The 20,202-nt window shown below is 41.8% G+C and overlaps 1 protein-coding gene across 2 annotated transcripts in view; it reads right to left on the bottom strand.

The window, feature by feature from the left end:
- Window positions 1-11,860, bottom strand: part of Mmd (monocyte to macrophage differentiation associated) — a 28,993-nt gene extending 17,133 nt beyond the window's left edge. The window contains exons 1-3 of one of the 2 annotated variants that reach the window (XM_004859781.3): window positions 11,572-11,860; window positions 4,468-4,549; window positions 1,557-1,717 (exon numbers count right to left, since the gene is read on the bottom strand). In XM_004859781.3, coding sequence (XP_004859838.1) covers window positions 1,557-1,717; window positions 4,468-4,549; window positions 11,572-11,597 — 269 coding nt within the window. In that variant the 5' untranslated portion in view covers window positions 11,598-11,860. Of the gene's footprint in view, window positions 1-1,556; window positions 1,718-4,467; window positions 4,550-11,527 lie in introns of both variants that reach the window. The other variant, XM_087202616.1, reaches the window with a different exon arrangement.
- Between the last annotated feature and the right edge of the window lie 8,342 nt (window positions 11,861-20,202).

The following is a 20,202-nucleotide window of genomic DNA, read 5'->3' as shown; positions in this document are numbered from 1 at the left end:
CTAGAAATGCTATTTCAAGGTTGAGCAGAGTCTGGTTTCTATTACACCTTCTCCAGCTCCTGGCAGGGAGGCCCTGAATACTGAACTAGGCATCTACAACTCTTTATTGATTCAGAAATCTAGACATCAAAGCCGAGTCCGCTGAGGCTACCACAAGCGTCATCTTGTGCCAAGAAGATAATGAAGTGCTCCGCTTCCTGGCTGGCCTCTGGCCTCTGTGACCGTATGCCCTGAGGAGCCAGGACAGGTACTCCTGAGGTCCTCTTGTGTGTCCCAAGGTGCCCTTGTGATTCAATGCTGTGGTTTTATTTTAAGCCCAGGGAACTGTCACCTTATAGCAAAGGGGAGCTGACTACAAATTACATGTAGTATTATGAAAGATAAGGTAGAAAGGAAACACAGGGCTGGAGCCAGAGGTCCTGGGAGGATCCAATACCGCTCGTATCACTGACTTAGGCAAGGCAGGCATTTGTCTGAGCTACAGTTTCCTCAACTAAAAGTCAAGAGTTTGGACTGTATGATCTCTAAGTACCAGTCTAGCTCTAAAACTCCATGATTCTACATATGATGAAACCAGTATTCATCTCATAAATCCCACATCCTGGTTGTAAATTAAGCATATCTTTTAAAAATGAGATTGTCTGATTATTTTTGGACACTTTATAAATGCAAAAGATATTTTCGAGTATTACTTTAAGTCATGATTATTTGGCTCTGAATCCTCCTTTTTTGAGAACTTTCACCCTTTTGCCTTTAATCTAGTAAGTCACTGCAGAATCTATTTCACATGCAACCCATTCCCACCAAATGGTGTGAGGCTTCCTCTGTACTCTCCCAAATGAATCCTTCACATGGAAGAGGAATGCTTTTACATCCTCCCTATTGGTAGGCCAAGGGCCACAGTATCGTTTGGAAAGTGCCTGACAATTACAAAATATATTAATTTGTTTGAATAACAGATACAGAACTTCATTCTGAAAGTTCAGCTTCACAAAACAGTAAACCCAAACTGTAGTTCACCTCCTTGTATCACATAATCCTAGTCTTCCATAATTTTCAGATCATTTTCACATACATTATCTTATCTATCACAATGATCCTGTGAGTCAGATATTACAATCCTCATTTTTGTGATAAAGAAAGTGAAGTTCCAGGAAGCCAAGGTTAAGCAGCAGGACAGAGATGCAAAGGCCACTTGCTAGCTCCAAGTTCAGTGCACTTTGCCACTAATCCACAGTTACTGCTCTCTTATCCTTAGTATGCTTGAGAGAATCAGAAAACTGCTCTCAAGATTTCAAATTTTAAATCCTGGGAAACCACTAAAGTATTGGCTTCTGGCTACTTAGAGAGGCCTGCTTTCCTAGATGCATATGGGAAGAGGAGTCCTCAAACTCTGTCTAACCCAAAGAAAATATCCTGAATTATGGGATAGCACTAAAGCCTAACGGCAGGAAAATGTCCATCCTTTGCCCCACCTGACTGAAATATATCAGTTTGGGAGGTTAACACTGAGCCACCTATTTTGATCTGTCGAAACAGCATGCCATCCACTGTACCTTAAGTGGCTCTTTTTCCATGACACAATGTGAAACACTGTGGAAACGATGAAGAGGGCACAGAGACCCATTCCATAAATCCAAGCTGTTATCTTTTCCCAGCAGTCATCAGACAGCCGATGGAGGAGAGCGCTGCCCACAATGGCCGGAACAATGAGGAACTGAGTGAAAGGTAAAGAGAAATGAATATCCTGGCTTTTATGGAAAAGAGAGTTGTTTTTTTCCTAAATATATAGAGGTTTACAATACGAACAAAACAATTTTGAAACAAATATTTGCCTTGAATCATCCTGAGAGCCAGATGAAGCTGTTAGTTGGAGGACTGGAAGTGAGCACTGCTGTTCGCGGCCCACAGGAGTGCCAATCAACAGACACGCAAACAGGCAAAGACGCAACATTTCTCAACTGTTGCAAAACAGATGTTTTTTATTCTGATTTCATTAAATAAGGGCACATTTCAGTCTACTCTCTAACCTGATTTCGAGTAGGTATTTCAAATAATCAAATATGAAGCATCTATTCAGATTTCCCAGTGAGATCCTCATTTAAAAATATTCTGTCCTATTGCCCCCACCAGCTACTGAAATTCCAATATTTCCGGAAGAATAAAGGAATAAATCAATGAGTAATACAATGTATACAACACCCCCAACACACACATACACACACACACACACACACACACACACACAATATCAATTATCTAAGATATGTTCTGCTCATTAGTTTGGATCTCTTCATTCCACCAGTTTGGGAGCTATTTTCAGAGTAAAAGCATTTGGGGATTATTTAATTTTTAGTAGTACCTTTTAAGTAAGCAAGAATAACCCATTCCCAAGGCCCACCCATTCAAGAAACCAGAAATTTTAAGAAAAATTTTGCTATCTGTACTATACATAAAGAGTACATATGGACACAAATTCAATGTCTAGCCGTGAGTATGACTGTGACAAGTAAACATTTTATAATACAGAAATTCCCCAGGAGAAATAGACTACTCTATTAAATATTAAAATATGTATACCTGGAAAAGAATGAAAATTTTAGCATCACGATTTTCTTTTTTTGGTCCCCAACATCTCTTTTGCCCTCTTGCAATGGAATATTAAATTACCCTGATGGGACAGGTACAACTCTCTTGATGCCAAAGTTTTCATTGGCCCAGAACAAAATGAGAACAGCAAGGAAAATAATGTAACTTTCTTATACAACAAAACCCATTTGATTTAAGAAAATGTTTTGAAACTATGTCCTTTCTATTTTATTTATGTTAAAGTATCTTCTTTTAAATGAAATAATGATGAACCAATTTTGGTGCCTAAAATCCAAAAATCTGGGATATAGTTTAATAAGACTATATTTTCTGTTCTAAAAAATTAGCATGATCAGCTTTTCCTGAATTTGTTTATAAAAGTGTTCCTTAACCTGTGAAGATACCAAGATTATTTGGGTCCATCCTAAACAAATATTATTCCTAAACGTGAGCTGCGTATCTCAATATCCAAATCATTATACTGCACCAATACTATCCATGGTAACCACACTGGCTTCTTCTAAACACTTGCCACTAATGGAATAAATTGTCTTCTCTATTGTTTCCAGACTATATCTCAGCCACCATTTTCTTCTCAGAAGTCTCACACAATGTAACTTTCAAGAAAATAATAAAACCAAAGTGGAATTTATGATCATGTAAGAAAAAAATGCCAATTATGTGACATTAATAGGAACCCTATGAATAATAATAATATATAGACAAATACTATACACACAAAAGGAAGAAATGTACCAAAGTGTTACCAGTCTATTTCTGGGTCATTCTGTTTGCTTACATATTTGCCAGTATTTTTCAAATTTCTTATCATGAGCATGTTTTGCTTTTATAAGAAGAAACTCATCAAGAGCTTAGGGATCATATCAACATTTTATTTGGGGAAGATCCCCAGCAGTGGAATAGCAACAGAAGGGAATGGGATTAATATGAGAAAATGGAAAAATGGGAACAAAATCTTTGTAAATAGGGAGGACTGGAGGGGTTGAAGGGAGGGCTGGGCAAGGGTGAAAAATAAGAACCAAGAGAGATTATGTAAAGGTGCAAATTTCCAATGATGAATGTCATTATATTGTATACCTAAAATGTACCAGTGATTAGAATGAATAATCGATAATGTAAAACAGGAAGAAAAGGTCCAAAGGGGTAGGGGTAGTGGGAGGGGCAGGGGAAAGGAAAGAAGGGAAAGGAAAAAAATGATGAGAAATGGAAAAAAATGGAAATAAAGTCTTTGTAAATAGGGAAGGGTGGAGGGGGTGAAGGGAGGGCTGGGAATGGGGAAAAAATGGGAACCAAGATGCATTATGTAAAGGTACAATTCCAATGAGAAATGTAATTGTCTTGTATACCTACAATGTACCAATGAAAGAATTTAATAAAAAACAACAACAACAACAAAAAACCATTTTATTTGGTAATATGGAATAACATGTTCCAAGAAGCAAGGGCTACTGTGAGGGTGAGAGGACGTAGTTTCCTATTTCAGAAGTTCACCTAGCAAAAAAACATCTTTTTCAACCAATTGTGAACTCTCCTTGCCAAATGCACAGTGGATAGTTATTTCATTTGAGGGGTAACAATCTTCATAAACAAGTTTCTCTTGTTGTCTTATATCCAGGGTACACAGGTCTTTGTACTCTTTTAAAGGAGACTTGTTTGTGGAAGGCAAGCCCAGGACAGAACAGAGCAGGTCAGAACACAAAGCATTCGACATGTTCACCACTCCTGTTGACAGGACCACCACTGGGTCTGGTAGCTAAGGTCACCAACTAATTGTGCTGAGGACCCTGGAGACAATAACCCCTTCCTCCTGCTGAATCCCTGTGGGAAGAACAGCAATAGCAGAAAACTTATACTCACTGCATGTGTGTAACAGTTAGCAGCATGTTCATAACAAGTTGGTTTGTAGCGGCCATTAGCTGGGGCCCGGTGGTTCATGAAACTGCAGAAACAAAAAGCCATCATGTGAGAAATGCTTAAAGCCTGTGAAGAACAATGCAGAAGCCTGCAATGGTTGTTTGGTCTTTTCTAAATAAAGGGGTCACTACTGAAAATATCTCCTTACCAGAAGAAAACTAAAGCCATTAAAAAGTTATAGACTGGGTCAGCAGCAATGGTTCTAAAGCAAAATAAATGTTCTGCTTTATTAGATAAAGTATTGTTTCCATTTACTCAAAAGATAACCTTACACCACCCAAAAGCAATCAAAAACTATATCCGATTATTTCACTGGTACCCGTGCAATCATAAAAAGAAAGAAACAAATAAAAAAAAAAAGCCACAACCAAATCTGAAATCCTTTTTATGTGTGTACAGTGCTGGGGACTGAACCCATGGCCTTGCATGTGCTAGGCACATGCTCTACCACTGAGCTACATCCTAGCCTTTATATCTTAACAGATTAAAAAAGGGAATTCTTCTGCACATTAGCCACTGTCATTAAACGAAAAAGGTATACACTGCGCTTGAAAGGTTTCCATTTTCTCTCTCAGAATGCATAAAGCTTTACTTATGCAGATATTAAAAATCAATGTCCATGATGAAGAGGCCTGTCCGACTAGTTTCCCTATACTGTATTACCTGTTCCAGCACCACACCACTACCGTGATACCTGGCTACCTCTAGGCCACCTAAGCAAGGAGGTATATTTTCACTTTCATTCTTCCTGAATTAAAAGGGTTTGCTTCAGAAATCAAACATGTATGAGAGGCTGATATTGTGTCTATAAGTTTCCCATGTACACACAAATGAATGTCTGTATTGAAATATCAACACCTGTCCCATACACAGGCCCATGCCCATATTCCATACTTTCCCTGGGGCTAACTTTTTCCTAGTCAGCAACAGAATGGAAACCTGAATGCCACAGGATTAAACGAAACGGCAGCAGTCTTATTTCAGGTGAGAATGCCTCCCCCATTGCATACCCACACTCACACCCACACTGGGTCTCCTGGGGGATTCTGGATCAGTCTGACTGCTCTAAGGAGGTGCAGAAAAGCAGCTGTCTAAATAAAAGAGCAAAGAAGCAGATGCAGAGAAACAAACAGGTTAAAGAACCTTGACAGCACTCAGGTCTCCAGCGGCCATCCTGTCAGCAGACTTTGCACAATAAATTATCCTTTTGCTCAAACTGATTTGGAGGAGGGGGGTGCTTTTTACTACTGATGATTTCTCGATTAGTCACACACTATTTACTGATATGATGGGCAATAGTACCAGGCCGACAAAATGGCAGAGCTGTGCTGCCCAAAGTTGGCTAAAACCCACAAACGAGCAATTCTGAACAAACCCAGGTTTATGAGCGTAAGGCTAACACTACCTCCCTGATTAAGAAGGGGCTGTTATCCTTCGATCAAATAAATAAGAAGTAAATGGCAGTGCTTGTTAACCCCATAAATGGTTTGGGTGGAATATCTACAGGATAAATTTGGGACAGTGAAGATATTTCTCTGGGGCTACCAATGGCTTAGATAACCAAAATAAAATAAGAAAAAAATAACTATTTACTGAGTGTAATCCAACAAATGACTTGAAACTGTCTAGAGAAATATGCAGCTAGCAGCTTCTGAATTTATCCAAGTTATTTTTGTACATAGATAAATAATTTTAAGCATCATCCTTTCTCCCTTGATAATCTTCTAAATAATTTCACTAATTTCCTAAGGGATGAGAATGTTGCTATACAGTCCTTATTAGTAAAAAGAAAAATAATTACCCTCTTGGGAAGAATGCTTTATAAGTGCTCCAAGCACTGAAGGATCGACCAAATCGATACCTTGAGACATAACAACAATCCTATGGACAGCATAGCCTAGCGGGAATGTCAGAGTAAAGGGTGAGTCTCCAAAAATGGTTGAAGCTGGATTAAACTCAAAGTGCTCTGTGGAGGATACAGTAAGGAGGATTTCTCTACCCACTACCAGGCTGCAGACTAAAATAGCAATTTATATCTCTGGCAGGCCAATCTAAAAATAGCCAGGCCATTACACAGCAACAGGGACAGACTTTCACATTTTCTCCCGCAAGCGAAGAAGCTGGTTGGTTGGGTTTCTGGCAGCTTAGTCACTGCCCACCTGAACCAATTTAGGTTAAACAAAGTAAGAAGTTGTCAAAAAACAAAAAAACAAAAACGGCCCATTCTAGTGACTTAAGGCAGTGTCTCTTGATGGATGGTGCAAGACTTGGGCCATAAAGAAAGGTGACAGCAACTATCCCGCAACATTTTAATGTCTGGGGCTCAGTGGGATAGACAGCATAACTGTTCTTCTGGGAAATTATAACGCAATTTTTCCATTTCTCTCTGATCTGCCAGCGTGCAATCAAGCCTCCTCCACAGCTTTCTGAAGAAATCTCTTCTAAGACCGAAATGGAAGAGCAGATGTAAAATGCAAATAAACTCCCACACAGGAGCCTAAAGTCCCTCCCACCCCGCAAAAAAAGGGAAAAGTTCACATGCTATTTATGGAAGTCATCTCCACTTCAGGTGGAGTAACCTAGTGGCTACCTAGTGCTCCGAAAAGGGTAACCAGCTTGCCGTAGAGGACCTAAACAAAAGTGATTCAGTCCTGGGAATAGAAACCGTGCTTAATAAAGCTATTAGGTAGACAGGGTTTGTTCATTCACCTCACTTTCAACATTCTCTCTGTGTCCCCCTTGCCTAGCGTCCAGCAGTTAGGATGAGCCTAAGTAACCCACCAACAGGCCGCAGAGGCTACGATCAGACCAAATCCTGCGCTGCTCCTTGATTCCTCTGTGTTCTTCTTTCCCCTAGTGCAAGTATTTTCGACCCTAGCTTCCAAATCAGTCTGTTGCTCTTTACTCCACAGTTCCTACTTCAGATCAAGATGCCAACATCTCAATTCTGTGAAGATAGAACCTCTTAACTGGCTTTGGGGCTTTGTCCCCGTGCAGACTCTCTTCTTTATACAGCTCCAAGAGTCTATTAAAACCAGCTCATGCCAGGCATGGTAGCACTTACCTGTAAAACCTCTAATCAGAGGCTCAAGCAGGAAGATCCTAAGTTCAAGACCACCCTGGGAAAATCAGACCATCTCAAAATTTCAAAATTTCAAATAAAATAAAAATGGGCTGGTGGTATAGCTCAGTAGTAGAGCACTTGCCTAGTATGCACAAGCAATGGTCAGTATCAGAAACAACCCCCTGCCACACACAGCACCTCACACAGCCCTAGCCCACAGTGCTTAAGGAAGCACTGTGCCCCATCCATGGCCCACACACCCTTAGTGGGCTGGCTCTCACTATTCTTCAGGATGCCACCTTCCTCTCCCCTATCCTCCAGCTATGCCACCTCCTTTCTGCTCAGTCTACAAGTCAAGGTCTTACCTATGTCAAGGCGCAAGCTGTTTATTTCTGCCTAGTGCCCTCTTCCCCAGCATCCTCAGCTCTCCTCTTACCCATTCAAGCTTAGATCAAAAGTCACCTGCTCAGAGATTTCTCAGGCTCTCCTAGCTAAATTATGATTTCATCCCTCCCCGTCCAACCAGAATCCTTATCATAATTAGTAACAATTTTTTTTAAGCTTGTTTTTGTATTTCATCTTCCCCACTGTAATATGAAGTCCATGAAGGCTGTTTTGTTCACCATTTCCTTTCCAATACCAAGCCCAATGCCCAGCTTATTGGTGAAGCTTAGTAAATAATTGATGAATGAATGAATGAATGAATCAAAAAAGACATTCCAGTGACTGCTGAACTATTTCAACGGAGAGCTATTCCAGTCAATTTAGTTTTACTGGGATTCAGCAGGTTTTGTCTTAGAGTCCAAGGGCTCTGAATCTCATAAGAAAACTCAAAGGCCAAGTCAATAGCTATCCCAAGGGCCCTTCATTACTTGATGTTGCAACTTAAGCTACCCTGTACACGGGTCCTTACTATTAGTGCCCCTTTAGGACTAAGCAAGATACTAGTTCAGGAAGTGTCCAGTGCCAACAGTGGCACACTTGACAATTATTATATTAAAGGGTAATATAATATGTTATATGTTGGTAGACTCCCACCAAGAGACTACAACTATGATTAGTTGTTCTAAGAACACACTAAAAAGACAATACACAGCTCTGGAAGACTTCCCAATGTTTTAAACTAGATGCTTTCCCATATATTCAAATTTAAAGCAAACCACCAGTCATACATCTGGAGCTGAGGGACAGCATCCTTTCCCTTGAACACAGAGGTATAGTGTCCGCAGGAAGAAAAAAAAGGTGAAGTAGTAATCAGGGTGGGAGAGGGAGACGTGAAACTGAACTCTTGAGCCTGCCCTGTCCTAGCTGTGTGACTAGAGGCCTGTTACTCTTTAAACTTGTTCTTCTATTAAATGGATATTAAATTTATATCTTTCAGGATTACAGTTAAGGACAAGATGAGTAATACACAGGTACCCAATCCAGTGTCCTGGCATAAACAGGCTTTCATGAATGCTGCTGTTATTATCATCAGGCAGAAATGCTGTGAAAGGAAAGAATGACTGTTTATGTGTGTATGTGTGTTTAGGTGTCCTGGGAGACTCAACTGTGAAAAGGACAAAGAAAGAAAGAAAGAAAATATGCTGTGTCACAGTGGAACTTTTCACACCCTAAGCTTCTTGAGAAGCTTTGATTGTATAAAGCCCTCCACTTAGGATAGCAGGTTGTTTTACAGCTTTTCTCGATAAAAATGGCAGAACTCTGGATGCTGACCCAAAGCCACAATAACCACCAAATTTCCATTATGAACACACCAGCAAGGTGTTCTTGTAATTTGGACATAGCTACAAAGTATGGCCTAATAAAATGCTTTTACTGCAATCAAGTACTCCTCAATCGAGTACTGATACACGCATGAGGGGAAAGAGCACATCGGTTCAAAGGCAGTGTGTCTCTTCCAATAGTGTCTGTGTAATTTGCCTACCTGCAACTACAGTGAATGCTCAGAAGGGTGTGTAATGAACACAGCCTGACAAGGTATAGAATAGTATTTTCAACATTTTAACATGTGAACCACAAAAGTCAGGACTTTCTCGTCCTATTACTTTTTATTTGCAGGCTTTATTTACAAGATCAAATTGATGCTTAGAAATAGCTTTCCAATCTAACCTATTTTAGAGAAATAAGAAATTATGGGATCACGCAAATCTTCAAACAAAAATCAGGTTAGATCTAGATGTCACCAATAAAAACTGGTAAATATCCATGCAGTGCAATAATGTACAGCCACTGAGAAAATTAGTCTTTGCTACACCCAAAGAAAATGTCTGATAGTCTCAAATCACATTACTATAGTGCTAATAAGGACTAGAGAGATTACTGTCCAGCAAAAAGAAGACAGTGCAATTGGCTGAGATGGTAATTGTTTCCCTTTCTTTTAGCACTGTTTTAATGTTTGTGCAAAAACAATAAAGCAGGCTTTTTCTTTTCATACAAGAATTCAAATGGGTAGAAGAGAAATGAAAACTTTTTTTTTTTTGGTACCGGGGATCGAACTCGGGTCCTTGAGCTTGCGCAGCAGGCGGCGAAACCACTGAGCTAAATCCCCGGCCCTCAATCAACTAGGGAAGGGGTAATTTCACCCAAGATAGCCACTGTTCTCTAAAAACAGGAAGAGCACAGATGTGCAGACAAGTAATACCAAATCAAACAAACCGCACGCACAAAGCCTCACTGATCCTGCCTGACGGAATGTTCCATTCTGCGTTAAGACCCTCCAGTCTCAGTCCTGACAACAGGTTCTAAACCCTGGACGCCATGGTTCCCTTAACAGTACTGGTCTGAACTTCCTCCTTGAGGAAGAGTGCCAGGCGTTCAACACTCCCAAAGATGAGCAATATTCAGATGTCAGTCCAAGTCTGCAGGCTGATCCCCCTGACAGCTCGGAGCACCAAGCCTCTACCTTTCTGTTGGCTCTTTCACCTTTGGAGACTGGAGGCGGAATGAGATACACATAGTGAGTGAGTGGGCAGTTAAGCAGACGGAGTGGAAAGAAAAAAATATGCACTTTGAAATAAAAGGCAGTGTCAAAAAACTCAACAATAACCCCCTCGGAAGATTTCATGCATTTCTTCCAAATTCCTCGCCCCCGAACAGGAAGCCTGCTGGTGGTGAAGGTCTGGAAGTGAGACATCCGCCTGGTTCAGACAAAGGGATGGAGAGTTCCCACAAACACAGGAGAGGTGAACTTTCACCTACTTAAGTGGAACAGAAAAGCGCAGAGCTTCCTCTGGGAAGCCCAGCCAGCAGCCTCCATCCACCGCTGGTGGGCAGAGAACTGGAGGCGGTCGAGGCCCTGGGGGACCCGTCCTGCGGTTCCCACCAGCTCTCCTTCGACCTGCGGGCCTTCTGGTGGCGCCTCCGAGGATCCTCCTCCGCTTGGTTTCCTAACCCAGGCGCCCCAAGAGCAGGTCTCTCCACCGGAATGCTAGCTTGCTCCTTGGCAAAGCCCAAAATAGCACCGCCCTGGGACTCTAAGCCTGAGCCTAGCGAGACCCCTACACCTCAGGCAAGGCTGGGCCAGGAAGTGCGTGACTCAGTTTCCCCGTTGCGAGGGCGGTTCCCAGAAGAAGCACCGAAAAGGCCCGGACCATCTTGCCCCCTGCTTTACGACAGATCTCGCAGGGCGCTGTAGCGACCCCTGAGAGACCCCCCAACCCTGGGGTGAAAGGATGGAGGCCAGGGTTTAGGTCCGAGGACTCGGGGGCGGCGCTAAGCTGGAGCTCGGGTCTTCAGATCTAGCACGAGGCCCGCCTGGATCCGGGTCGGGGTCGGGGGACCGAGCCGGCGGGGGGGGGGGGGGAGCCAAGAAGGAAAAGCAGGCGCGGGGTCCGGGTGCGCAGCGCGCTCCTCGAGGAGGGGGATCGCCCGGGGCAGCCGGCGGGAACCCCGGGACCCACGGGGACGGGCCGGGCGAGCAGCGGGCCCCACGCTCGCACAGGCGCCCCGGGACCGGCTCCTGGCTCGCGGCGCTCCCTCACCGCTGGAATCGACTCTGGAACCGCATTGATCCTCCGCTCCTCCGCGCGGCCCCGGAGCTCCGTCTCGTCAGCGCCGGTGGCGGGGCGCGCGGCCCTCATGGGCTTGGGCTGCTCCGGCGGCCGCCTGCGAGCCCGGCAGAGCTGCTCTACCCGGGAGGGCCGGAGTGGGCCACGCCGGGGGTCGGGACAGGGCCGGGGCCAGACCCGGCGGCTGGGGGCGGGAGGGAGGCCGCTTAAACGGCCCCGGCACCTCCCGCCTCCCGCCTCCCGCCTCCCGCCTCCCGGCTCCTCCGCCCCCGGCAGCTCTAGCCCCGCCCCGCAACTCGGCCCCTCCCCGCCCGCCCCGCCCAGCCGCCTCACCCGCCTGCGTCCGCCCGCAGCAGCGGCGCGTCATCGCTCCGAGCGGCCAATCAGCGCCTGGAGCGGCAGGCAGGGGCACGGCCATTCATTCAGGAGGAGGGGGGACAGCGAGGCGGGGCCTCGCTCTGGGGGGCGGGGCCAGAGGAAAGGGGAGGAGCGCTGAAAGGGCGGTGCTTTCAATGAAGCGTCAAGATGGAGTGAACAGAGACAGAGGAAGGGGAGATGAATTATATAGGAGACAGACCAAGGCTCTTAAATGAAATTGTAGAGGAAACAGCAGCAAAGAAGGATCCCTGTCTGCCTTCTTGTCTAGACTGTCATTCATTCATCCCTCGTCATTTATTTCTCCAGTCTTCCATTCATTTATTCTTTCATCACTTTGCCCATTGCCAGAGGTTCCAGAGCAGATTTTAAAATCTTTGCTTGTCTGACATATGAAGGTGTTGAAATCTCCGTCTACGGCATGATGTAGACCCGAGATTTAGTGAGAACCACCAAAGGTGGAATCCTCTGCAGGTACCCTTTTATGTTATTTTCCATTTTAAAAAAAGTCCAAGCAGCTTCCAAGTAAATGAGCAAACTTTTTTTTTTTTGGTACCAGGGATCGAACTCAGGTCCTTGTGGTTGCAATGCAGGCGGCAGAAACACTGAGCTAAAATTCTGGTCCCTGCTTCCAAGTAAATGAAAAAGTAGACTTGAGTCAGGGCGCTCTTGTAAAAGAAGGGAAGAGGAAAATGCATGAAATTATTAGTTTCTTGACCCTTTCAGTAAATCCTTCCTGGAATTGAGGCATCACCACCATGTCCTACCCTGTCCATACTCCCACTCCTCAAACTTGAGACTCAAAGGCAAACTTTAGGCCCGCCTCTTCACAGTGTTTGCTTGTAATGAAGCATTGGAAAGCTAGAGAATTGTCTCCTGTGATTCTAGTTTCCTCTTTTTTTCACCTCCAAGTGCCAGAATTTAGAGGGGTGCTTTCCTTGAAGATTGCATTAGTCTTGCCAGTAACTCTTCCAGATAGACATCGTGTTATTTTTCTCACAGATAAGGAGGCTTTTAGAGGTTAAGAAACTTGCCAAATGCAAAACTAAAATTCCTATTTAGCATTCTAACATTAAAGTCCTGAATCTTTTCAGTACACAGATTGCCTCTCCCCAAGTTTTAAAGTAGTACAAGTCTTTTAAAAGAGACACTTCACTGCCCCCCCCCATTAAGTAGGACAATGAAAAAAAGAGTTGAAAGACTATGATTAATTGGTTACTTGGGACACCTGAGCCGAATGATCAATGGGGAATGGAAAGGTAACAAAGGAAGTAATTAATAAAAGTAGATTAAAATTGGCCTGGGGATTTAGTTCAGCGGCACCATGCCTGCCTTCCAAGCACAAGGTCTTGGGTTCGATCCCTGGCACACACATACAAAAAAAGTAGATGAAAATTAGCCATATGAAACAACATAAGGTTTAAAAACTTCAGTTGTAATAAATGTATCACTCCATTGAGGGATGTTGATAATGGAAAGGCTATATATGGGTGGGAACAAGAGGTGTATGGGAAACCCCTGTACTTCCCTCTCAATTTTGCTGTGAACCTAAAACTGCTCGAAAATTGTCTTAAAAAAAGAAAGAAATGAAGTACTAATACATGCTAAAACACGGATGAACCTTGAAAACATTGTGTTAAATTAAAGAAACCAGATACAGATTGGACTGTTATATTTAAACAAAATATCCAGACTAGGCAAATCTATAGACACAGAAAACAGAGTAGTGGTTGCCTAGGAAAAGGGAGAAGGAAGAGATGAGGGGTAGAAGACGGCTTAGAAGTACAGTTTCTTTGGAGGGCTAATGAAAATGTTGTAAAATTATGGAAAGGGACCTATAAGCCATTAATAATACACTTTAAAAAATAATAATACACTTTAAATGAGTGAATTGTGTAGTATATGAATTATGTCACAATAAGGCTGTCAAGAATTTTTTGACCAACACCAGTTTTTGTAAAACAACCAAAACTGAAACAGATTAAAATGTCTGGAGTATGGAGATGATCTTATTCTTGTTTGTGCTTCTTAAAAAATGTTAAGAACCACACACATACTGTAGTTGGCACTCAAGAAATAGTTATTCACATTAATCTGGTTTTTAAAAAACCCTGAAAATAACAACACGATGAATCAACAGACACCTGGCCATATCCTGTCAATTTAGGAATATGGAGAGATAAAAAGTGACCCCAGTGAGATGGGGATAATTAGGGAAAAGACTACTAGAAAGAAGGAAATCAAGAGACAGATTTTGAACAGAATGACAGGCACAACTTGGCATATCCTTTCACACACGAAGAATGGCTTGCAAGAAGATGAGAAGTGATCAGTACAGGAAAAATATGAAAGGTTACCTGGGTTTAGAAGCAGCCATGTCACTGATATTTACTCAAGAAAAAATAGTGAGATTTAAAAAAGATCAAATTTAAATAGGATAGAATAAAGTGCCTTGACCCACAGTGTTCCGCAGAAATGCAGGACTATTAACTGAAAGTGGCTTATTTAAACAAATCTGATCACAAATTAAATTAGCCTCATTGTTCCTGAATCTCACTTTCCCAGGTAAAACCAAGCCTCAAAAGACAGAAACAAAACACAAGAGACAGATTTGAATAAATGTATCGTGTAAGCACCTGCCACACTTTTTTAGTGAGGTGTCCCTTTCCATCTGTTTCTGGAGAGGAATCTCAAGTATATTTGCAGAAAAGAGGTACTAGAGTCAATCTAGAGATCTGAAGTCGTGGGAGCAGAAGACAGTGGAAAGTTTTTTTCATTAGCAAAATGTGACCTTTTTATAAAGTTCAGAGCTGGAGTACTTCCTGCAAAACTGCAGACACACATTTGCATGAACAAAAGACTGTGCCTTTAAGAAAGGATTTGTAATGGAGCAGACACCAGGTGCAGGGGGAGAGCACCTGCTCTGCTCACCAAGTTCCTGGACAAGATGCTGACCATTCTAGGAAACACCTGGGACCTGATCACCTGTCTGTGACCAGCCAATCAGAAAATAGCAGATCTGTTCCCAACTTGGACTCTAGACTCCCTGGGAAAGTTAACTAATCTTTTGATCTCAGACTGTTGCTGGCTCTCAATCTGTCCCGTTACAAATATGATAAAGCAACTATTCCAAATACGATAAAATAAGTATTTGAATGTAGATGCTCCCAGCGTTTCCTCCTTTCCTCAAAGGAAGAATGTTGTCTCTTCCTATTTGGTCTTTTGCCCACATTGCTGAGCTGTGAGTTCCTAAACGTTCCAGTTTCTAGACTTTCATGATGAAAATAATTGGAGAAAACAATGGGAAGAGAAAAAAGATCTGGGGGAAGAAATGAGGGAAGGGATTTAGCAAAGGAAGATGATTCATAGAACGTGGACTGAGAAGCACGAGAAGAAAATGAAAGTAGTTGTGCTTTACTGAGAGTATGTGTATTTTACCAAGAGTATATATCAGATGCTCTAGTATTTTCCAACAAATAAAGTATAAGTCCTTTTTTAAAAAAAAAGTATTATTATTCTCAGTTGCTTGGTTGTGCTGATTTGAAAGTTAACTCCTTTCTGGCATGAGACCACATGGAAGGGGGACACAATGGAAAGTGAATCCACAGATGTACTTTCTGAGTGCCTACCATGGTCCTAAAACTTTTATACCCATGATTTCACTTTATCCTTAAAATCATCCTGTGAGGTAGATAACGCTGTGTCTATTTTATAGACAAGGAAGTGAAAACTTAAGGAGTTTTGGGAGTTGCTTAAATTTCTAAGTGTAAGTGAAAAAGCCAAGCTCTGATCCCAGGTTTTCTGACTTTGAGATCATTGCCTTTCCTCCCGTCCTCATCTCCTCTGTGGCTGTGTCATATCTCACTGCACAAAGCAGTGCTCTATTCTCAGTGGACAATCAATAAGCGACATTCTGTTGGCTGTGCTTGTTATTTCCCCCACATCTGCTTTCCCCAAAGTTAGCATTATTTGAATGTAGGATATTGACTGCCTCATGACTGCTTAATCCTTCTGCTCCTGATGTTTCTTACTTTTTAAGGTAGAAGAAATGGGAAACCAGTGGAGGTAGTCAACCTTGATTCTTTTATTCTGCCAAAGCCAACCATGAATGGAAAAGTGGTCTCAGATATTCTCTTTGCTCATGATAAATAAGCAGTGATGGCAAAGACGAAGCATAATTCTTCTTGAAGAGAAAAAACCAGAGCATGCTGGGAATGTCCATGCATGTTTCTAAACTTGCACACACTGAAAGATTCTATCCTGAAACTTCACCTGTTATTATAGATCATCCAGATACAATGTATCACCACTCACTTGTAATTCAAGTTCAACGGGGCACGGGGCACTTGCTGGGACAAGACCTTGCACTTTCCTGATACAGTAGTGATTCTCTGTATCCATGGGCTCTGTAACTGCAGATTCAAGCAACTGTGGATTGAATACTTTTTTAATTCCAGAAAATTCCATAAAGCAAAACTAGAATTTGGTGTGCACTGAGGACTACACTGAATCCAGACAAGTGATATGAGGGGTAAGCATCATATTAGATATTGTAAGTAATTTAGAGATGATTTAAAATATAAAGAAGGATGTACATAAGTTGTTTGCAATTATGCTGTCATTTTATATAAGGGACTTGAGTATCCTCAGATTATGGAGTTTGGGACCCTTGGAACCAGTTCTGCATAGATATCAAGGGACAACTTGACTTGAAAGAAACACAAACCTAAATGATACTCAAGACACAAATAAGTAATGTGGATTGTTACTACACTAAGGAGATACAGAGTTTATATTGAAAGTAGGAGCGATCCACTGAAATGCTTAAAACATAAAATAAGGTGATCAGTTTTATATTTAGAAAGACCTCCCTGATTGAATGTGTATGAAGCGAGAATTAAGATGTGTTATGTACAAGTACCATCTCACCAGGATGAATGTAATCATTACATACTGCAAACATGTACTAATAAAAAGAAAAATTAAAAAAAGCAAAACTTTATATGAAGAGTGGCTTGAAAGAGTACAGGTGAATTTGTTGGTTGAATTGTCTATATCAGCTCTAGCAGTAGAGCTTTTAATGATGATTGATATGTTCTCTATCTGCATTGCCACTTGTGGCCTTTAAGCCATTGAAAAGTGCTATGAGTGTTATCAATCAGCACAGAGTTTGTTTGGTTGGTTGGTTGACTGGTTGTTTTTTTGGTACTGCAGATTGATCCCAGGACCTTCATACTGAGCTACATCCTCAGCCATTTTTTAAAAGTTTTCATTTTTGGGACAGGGTTTCACTAAGACATTGAATTGCCCAGGCTAGGCTTGAACTTATGATCCCCCTGCTTCTGCCTCCCAGAGTGTTGGGATTACAGGAAAATGTCACCACGCCTAGATTCACCCCGGTGTTCTTTTGCTCAATTCAGGTAGAATTCACAAATAGGCGAACAATACCAACCGAAAGAGGCTTTGACGGTTTATAGTCACACACAAGGGAATCAGCACACAAGACAGGGTTCTCAGATTGGCTCTTGGTGGAGGCTTTAGACAAAGCTTTTATCTTCTTTGTCTCAGAAGATGTTTGGCAGTTTTGATACCCAAGCCCTGCAGAAGGCAACTGCAAACAGATGTTTTTTTGTTTTTTGGTTTTTGGGGTTTTTTTGGTACCGGGGATCAAACTCGGGTCCTTAGGCTTGCAAGGAAGGCAGTGGAACCACTGAGCTAAATCCCTGGCCCTAGACAGAGCTTTTATAACCCTGCTACTGTGCTGTGCAGGTGTACTTGACGGCTGTAGCACACATTCCAGGATTTCTGTGCACATAGCGTCTGTCTTTTGCTCTCAGAACCAAGGTTCGTACTTGACATGGCGATCTGCTCATGCATTCTGGGTCTGCCTGTGCTTACGACTGCCATCCCAGGAAGTTATGCGGCAGTGTAGTAGTCAAAGCCAGGCATTCCGCAGATGTGATGGTTATAGAAAAGTCTCTTTATAAGCTTAGAAGGAAGTTGGTGATTGTAACATAGTTACCTAGAAAACACAAAGCTTTGGTGGAGTGGGGGTAGGATGCAATACATCCTTAGTCTGTCTCATGAGGAACTGAATTTTTACTATTATTTAGTTTTAATAAATTTAAATTTAGATAAGCCATATGTGAATACTGGCTACCATATAGGGCAGCACAGTTCTATGTCCTTTTTCTCTTTATTTATACTAAAGGAAACTCCAAGTTTTTAGCTGAAACCATGACTTCTCAAAGTAAAGATCATATTTTCAACCTTTTTACAAGTAGGTGTGGCCACTGAACTAAGTTCTGGATGAGGGGCTTTGAGCTGAAATGCAATTTCTGGGTCATAACTTTAAAGGTAAGTCCCCTTGTCTACTTCTCTTTCTGGACAGGTTAAAATGTGGGCATGGCGAAAGACGTCTAGACTTAATTGACAGATTCAGTAGAGTAGATGGATATAAGGTCAACATTCAAAAAACAATAGCCTTCTTGTACACAAATAACAGACTCACTGAGAGAGAAATTAGGGAAACAATTCCTTTTACAATAGCATCCAAAGAAATGAAATATCTAGGAATCAATCTAACAAAGGAAGCAGAAGACCTCTACACTGAAAACTACAGCACTCTGAAAAAAGAGATCAAAGAGGATACAAGAAAATGGAAAGACATCCCTTGCTCCTGGGTAGGAAGAACAAATATAGTGAAAATGGCCATACTTCCAAAACTACTATATAGATTCAATGCAATGCCAATTGAAATTCCAACAATATACTTCACAGAACTAGAGAAAACAATCCAAAAATTCATTTGGAACCATAAGAGACCTAGAATAGCTAAAATGATTCTAAGCAACAGAGACATGGCTGAGGGTATCATAATCCCCAACTTGAAACTATACTACAAAGCTACTGTGATAAGATCGGCATGGTACTGGCAAAGGAACAGACCTGAGGATCAGTGGAATAGATTAGAAGATGCAGAAACAACTCCAGACATGCTCAGCTACCTCATCTTTGACAAAGGAGCCAACCACCATCATTGGAGGAAAGATAGCCTATTTAATAAATGGTATTGGAAAAACTGGATTTCAACCTGCCAAAGATTAAAACTAGACCCATACCTATCACCATGCACTAAACTAAGATTGAAGTGGATTAAAGATCTAAATATTAAGACAGAAACACTAAACTTGCTGGAAGATAAGTTAGGTAGAACTCTTGAAGACATTGGCATAGGAAAAGACTTCATGAACAAAACCTCATCATCACGGGAACTAGCAGAAAGAATCAACAACTGGGATCTCATCTTATTAAAAAGCTTCTGCACTGCAAAAGAAACCACCAACAGAGCTAACAGACAACCTACAATATGGGAAAAAAATTTTAGCAGCTGTACCTCAGACAAAGGACTACTATCTAGAATACATAAAGAATTGAAAAAAATCAGACCCTCCAAATTCAAAGACCCAATTCAAAAATGGGCATCTGAAATGAACAGACATTTCTCAGACAAAGAAGTAAAAGCAGCAAACAAATATATGAAAAAATGTTCAACATCACTCATCATTTGAGAGATGCAGATGAAAACAACACTGAGATTCCACCTCCCCCCAGAAAGAATGGCTGCTGTCATGAAATCAACAAATAACAAATGCTGACGGGGTTGTGGGGAGAAAGGAACCCTTCTCCATTGCTGGTGGGAGTGCAGACTGGTGCAACCACTGTGGAAGTCAGTATGGAGATACCTCAAAGAACTAAGGCTAGAGGTACCATTTGACCCAGCTATTCCCCTGCTGGGTATCTTCCCCAAAGAATTAAAAGAATCATACTACAGTGATATATGTGCACCCATGTTCATAGCGGCACAGTTTGTAATAGCTAAAGCTTGGAAACAGACCAAGTGCCCATCAACTGGAAACTGGATAAAGAAAATGTGTGTGTGTTTTTTTTTTTATAAAATGGAGTACTACTGAGCCATAAAGAACGAAAAACTAGAGTCATTTATAGCTAAATGGATGCATACCGAGGCCATACTCTTAAGTGAAATAAATAGGACACACATGTGTAAATACTGAATAGTTTCTCTAGTGTGAGAAACTGATAGTGTAAACAAGGGTTAAAATGATTAAAATGAATAATTGATAATTTGAAATAGGAAAAAAGGTGCAAAGACGAAGGAGTGAAGGGAGGGGAAGGGGAAAGGAAAAGAGGGAAAGGAAAAACTATGAG

Source organism: Heterocephalus glaber, unplaced genomic scaffold (genome assembly GCF_053883595.1).
Source record: "Heterocephalus glaber isolate CG9 unplaced genomic scaffold, H.glaber_assembly_v1.0 deba00001773, whole genome shotgun sequence".
Taxonomy (NCBI): domain Eukaryota; kingdom Metazoa; phylum Chordata; class Mammalia; order Rodentia; family Bathyergidae; genus Heterocephalus; species Heterocephalus glaber.
The sequence above is the reverse complement of the archived record's forward strand: the minus strand, read 5'-3'. Positions and strand labels throughout refer to the sequence as shown.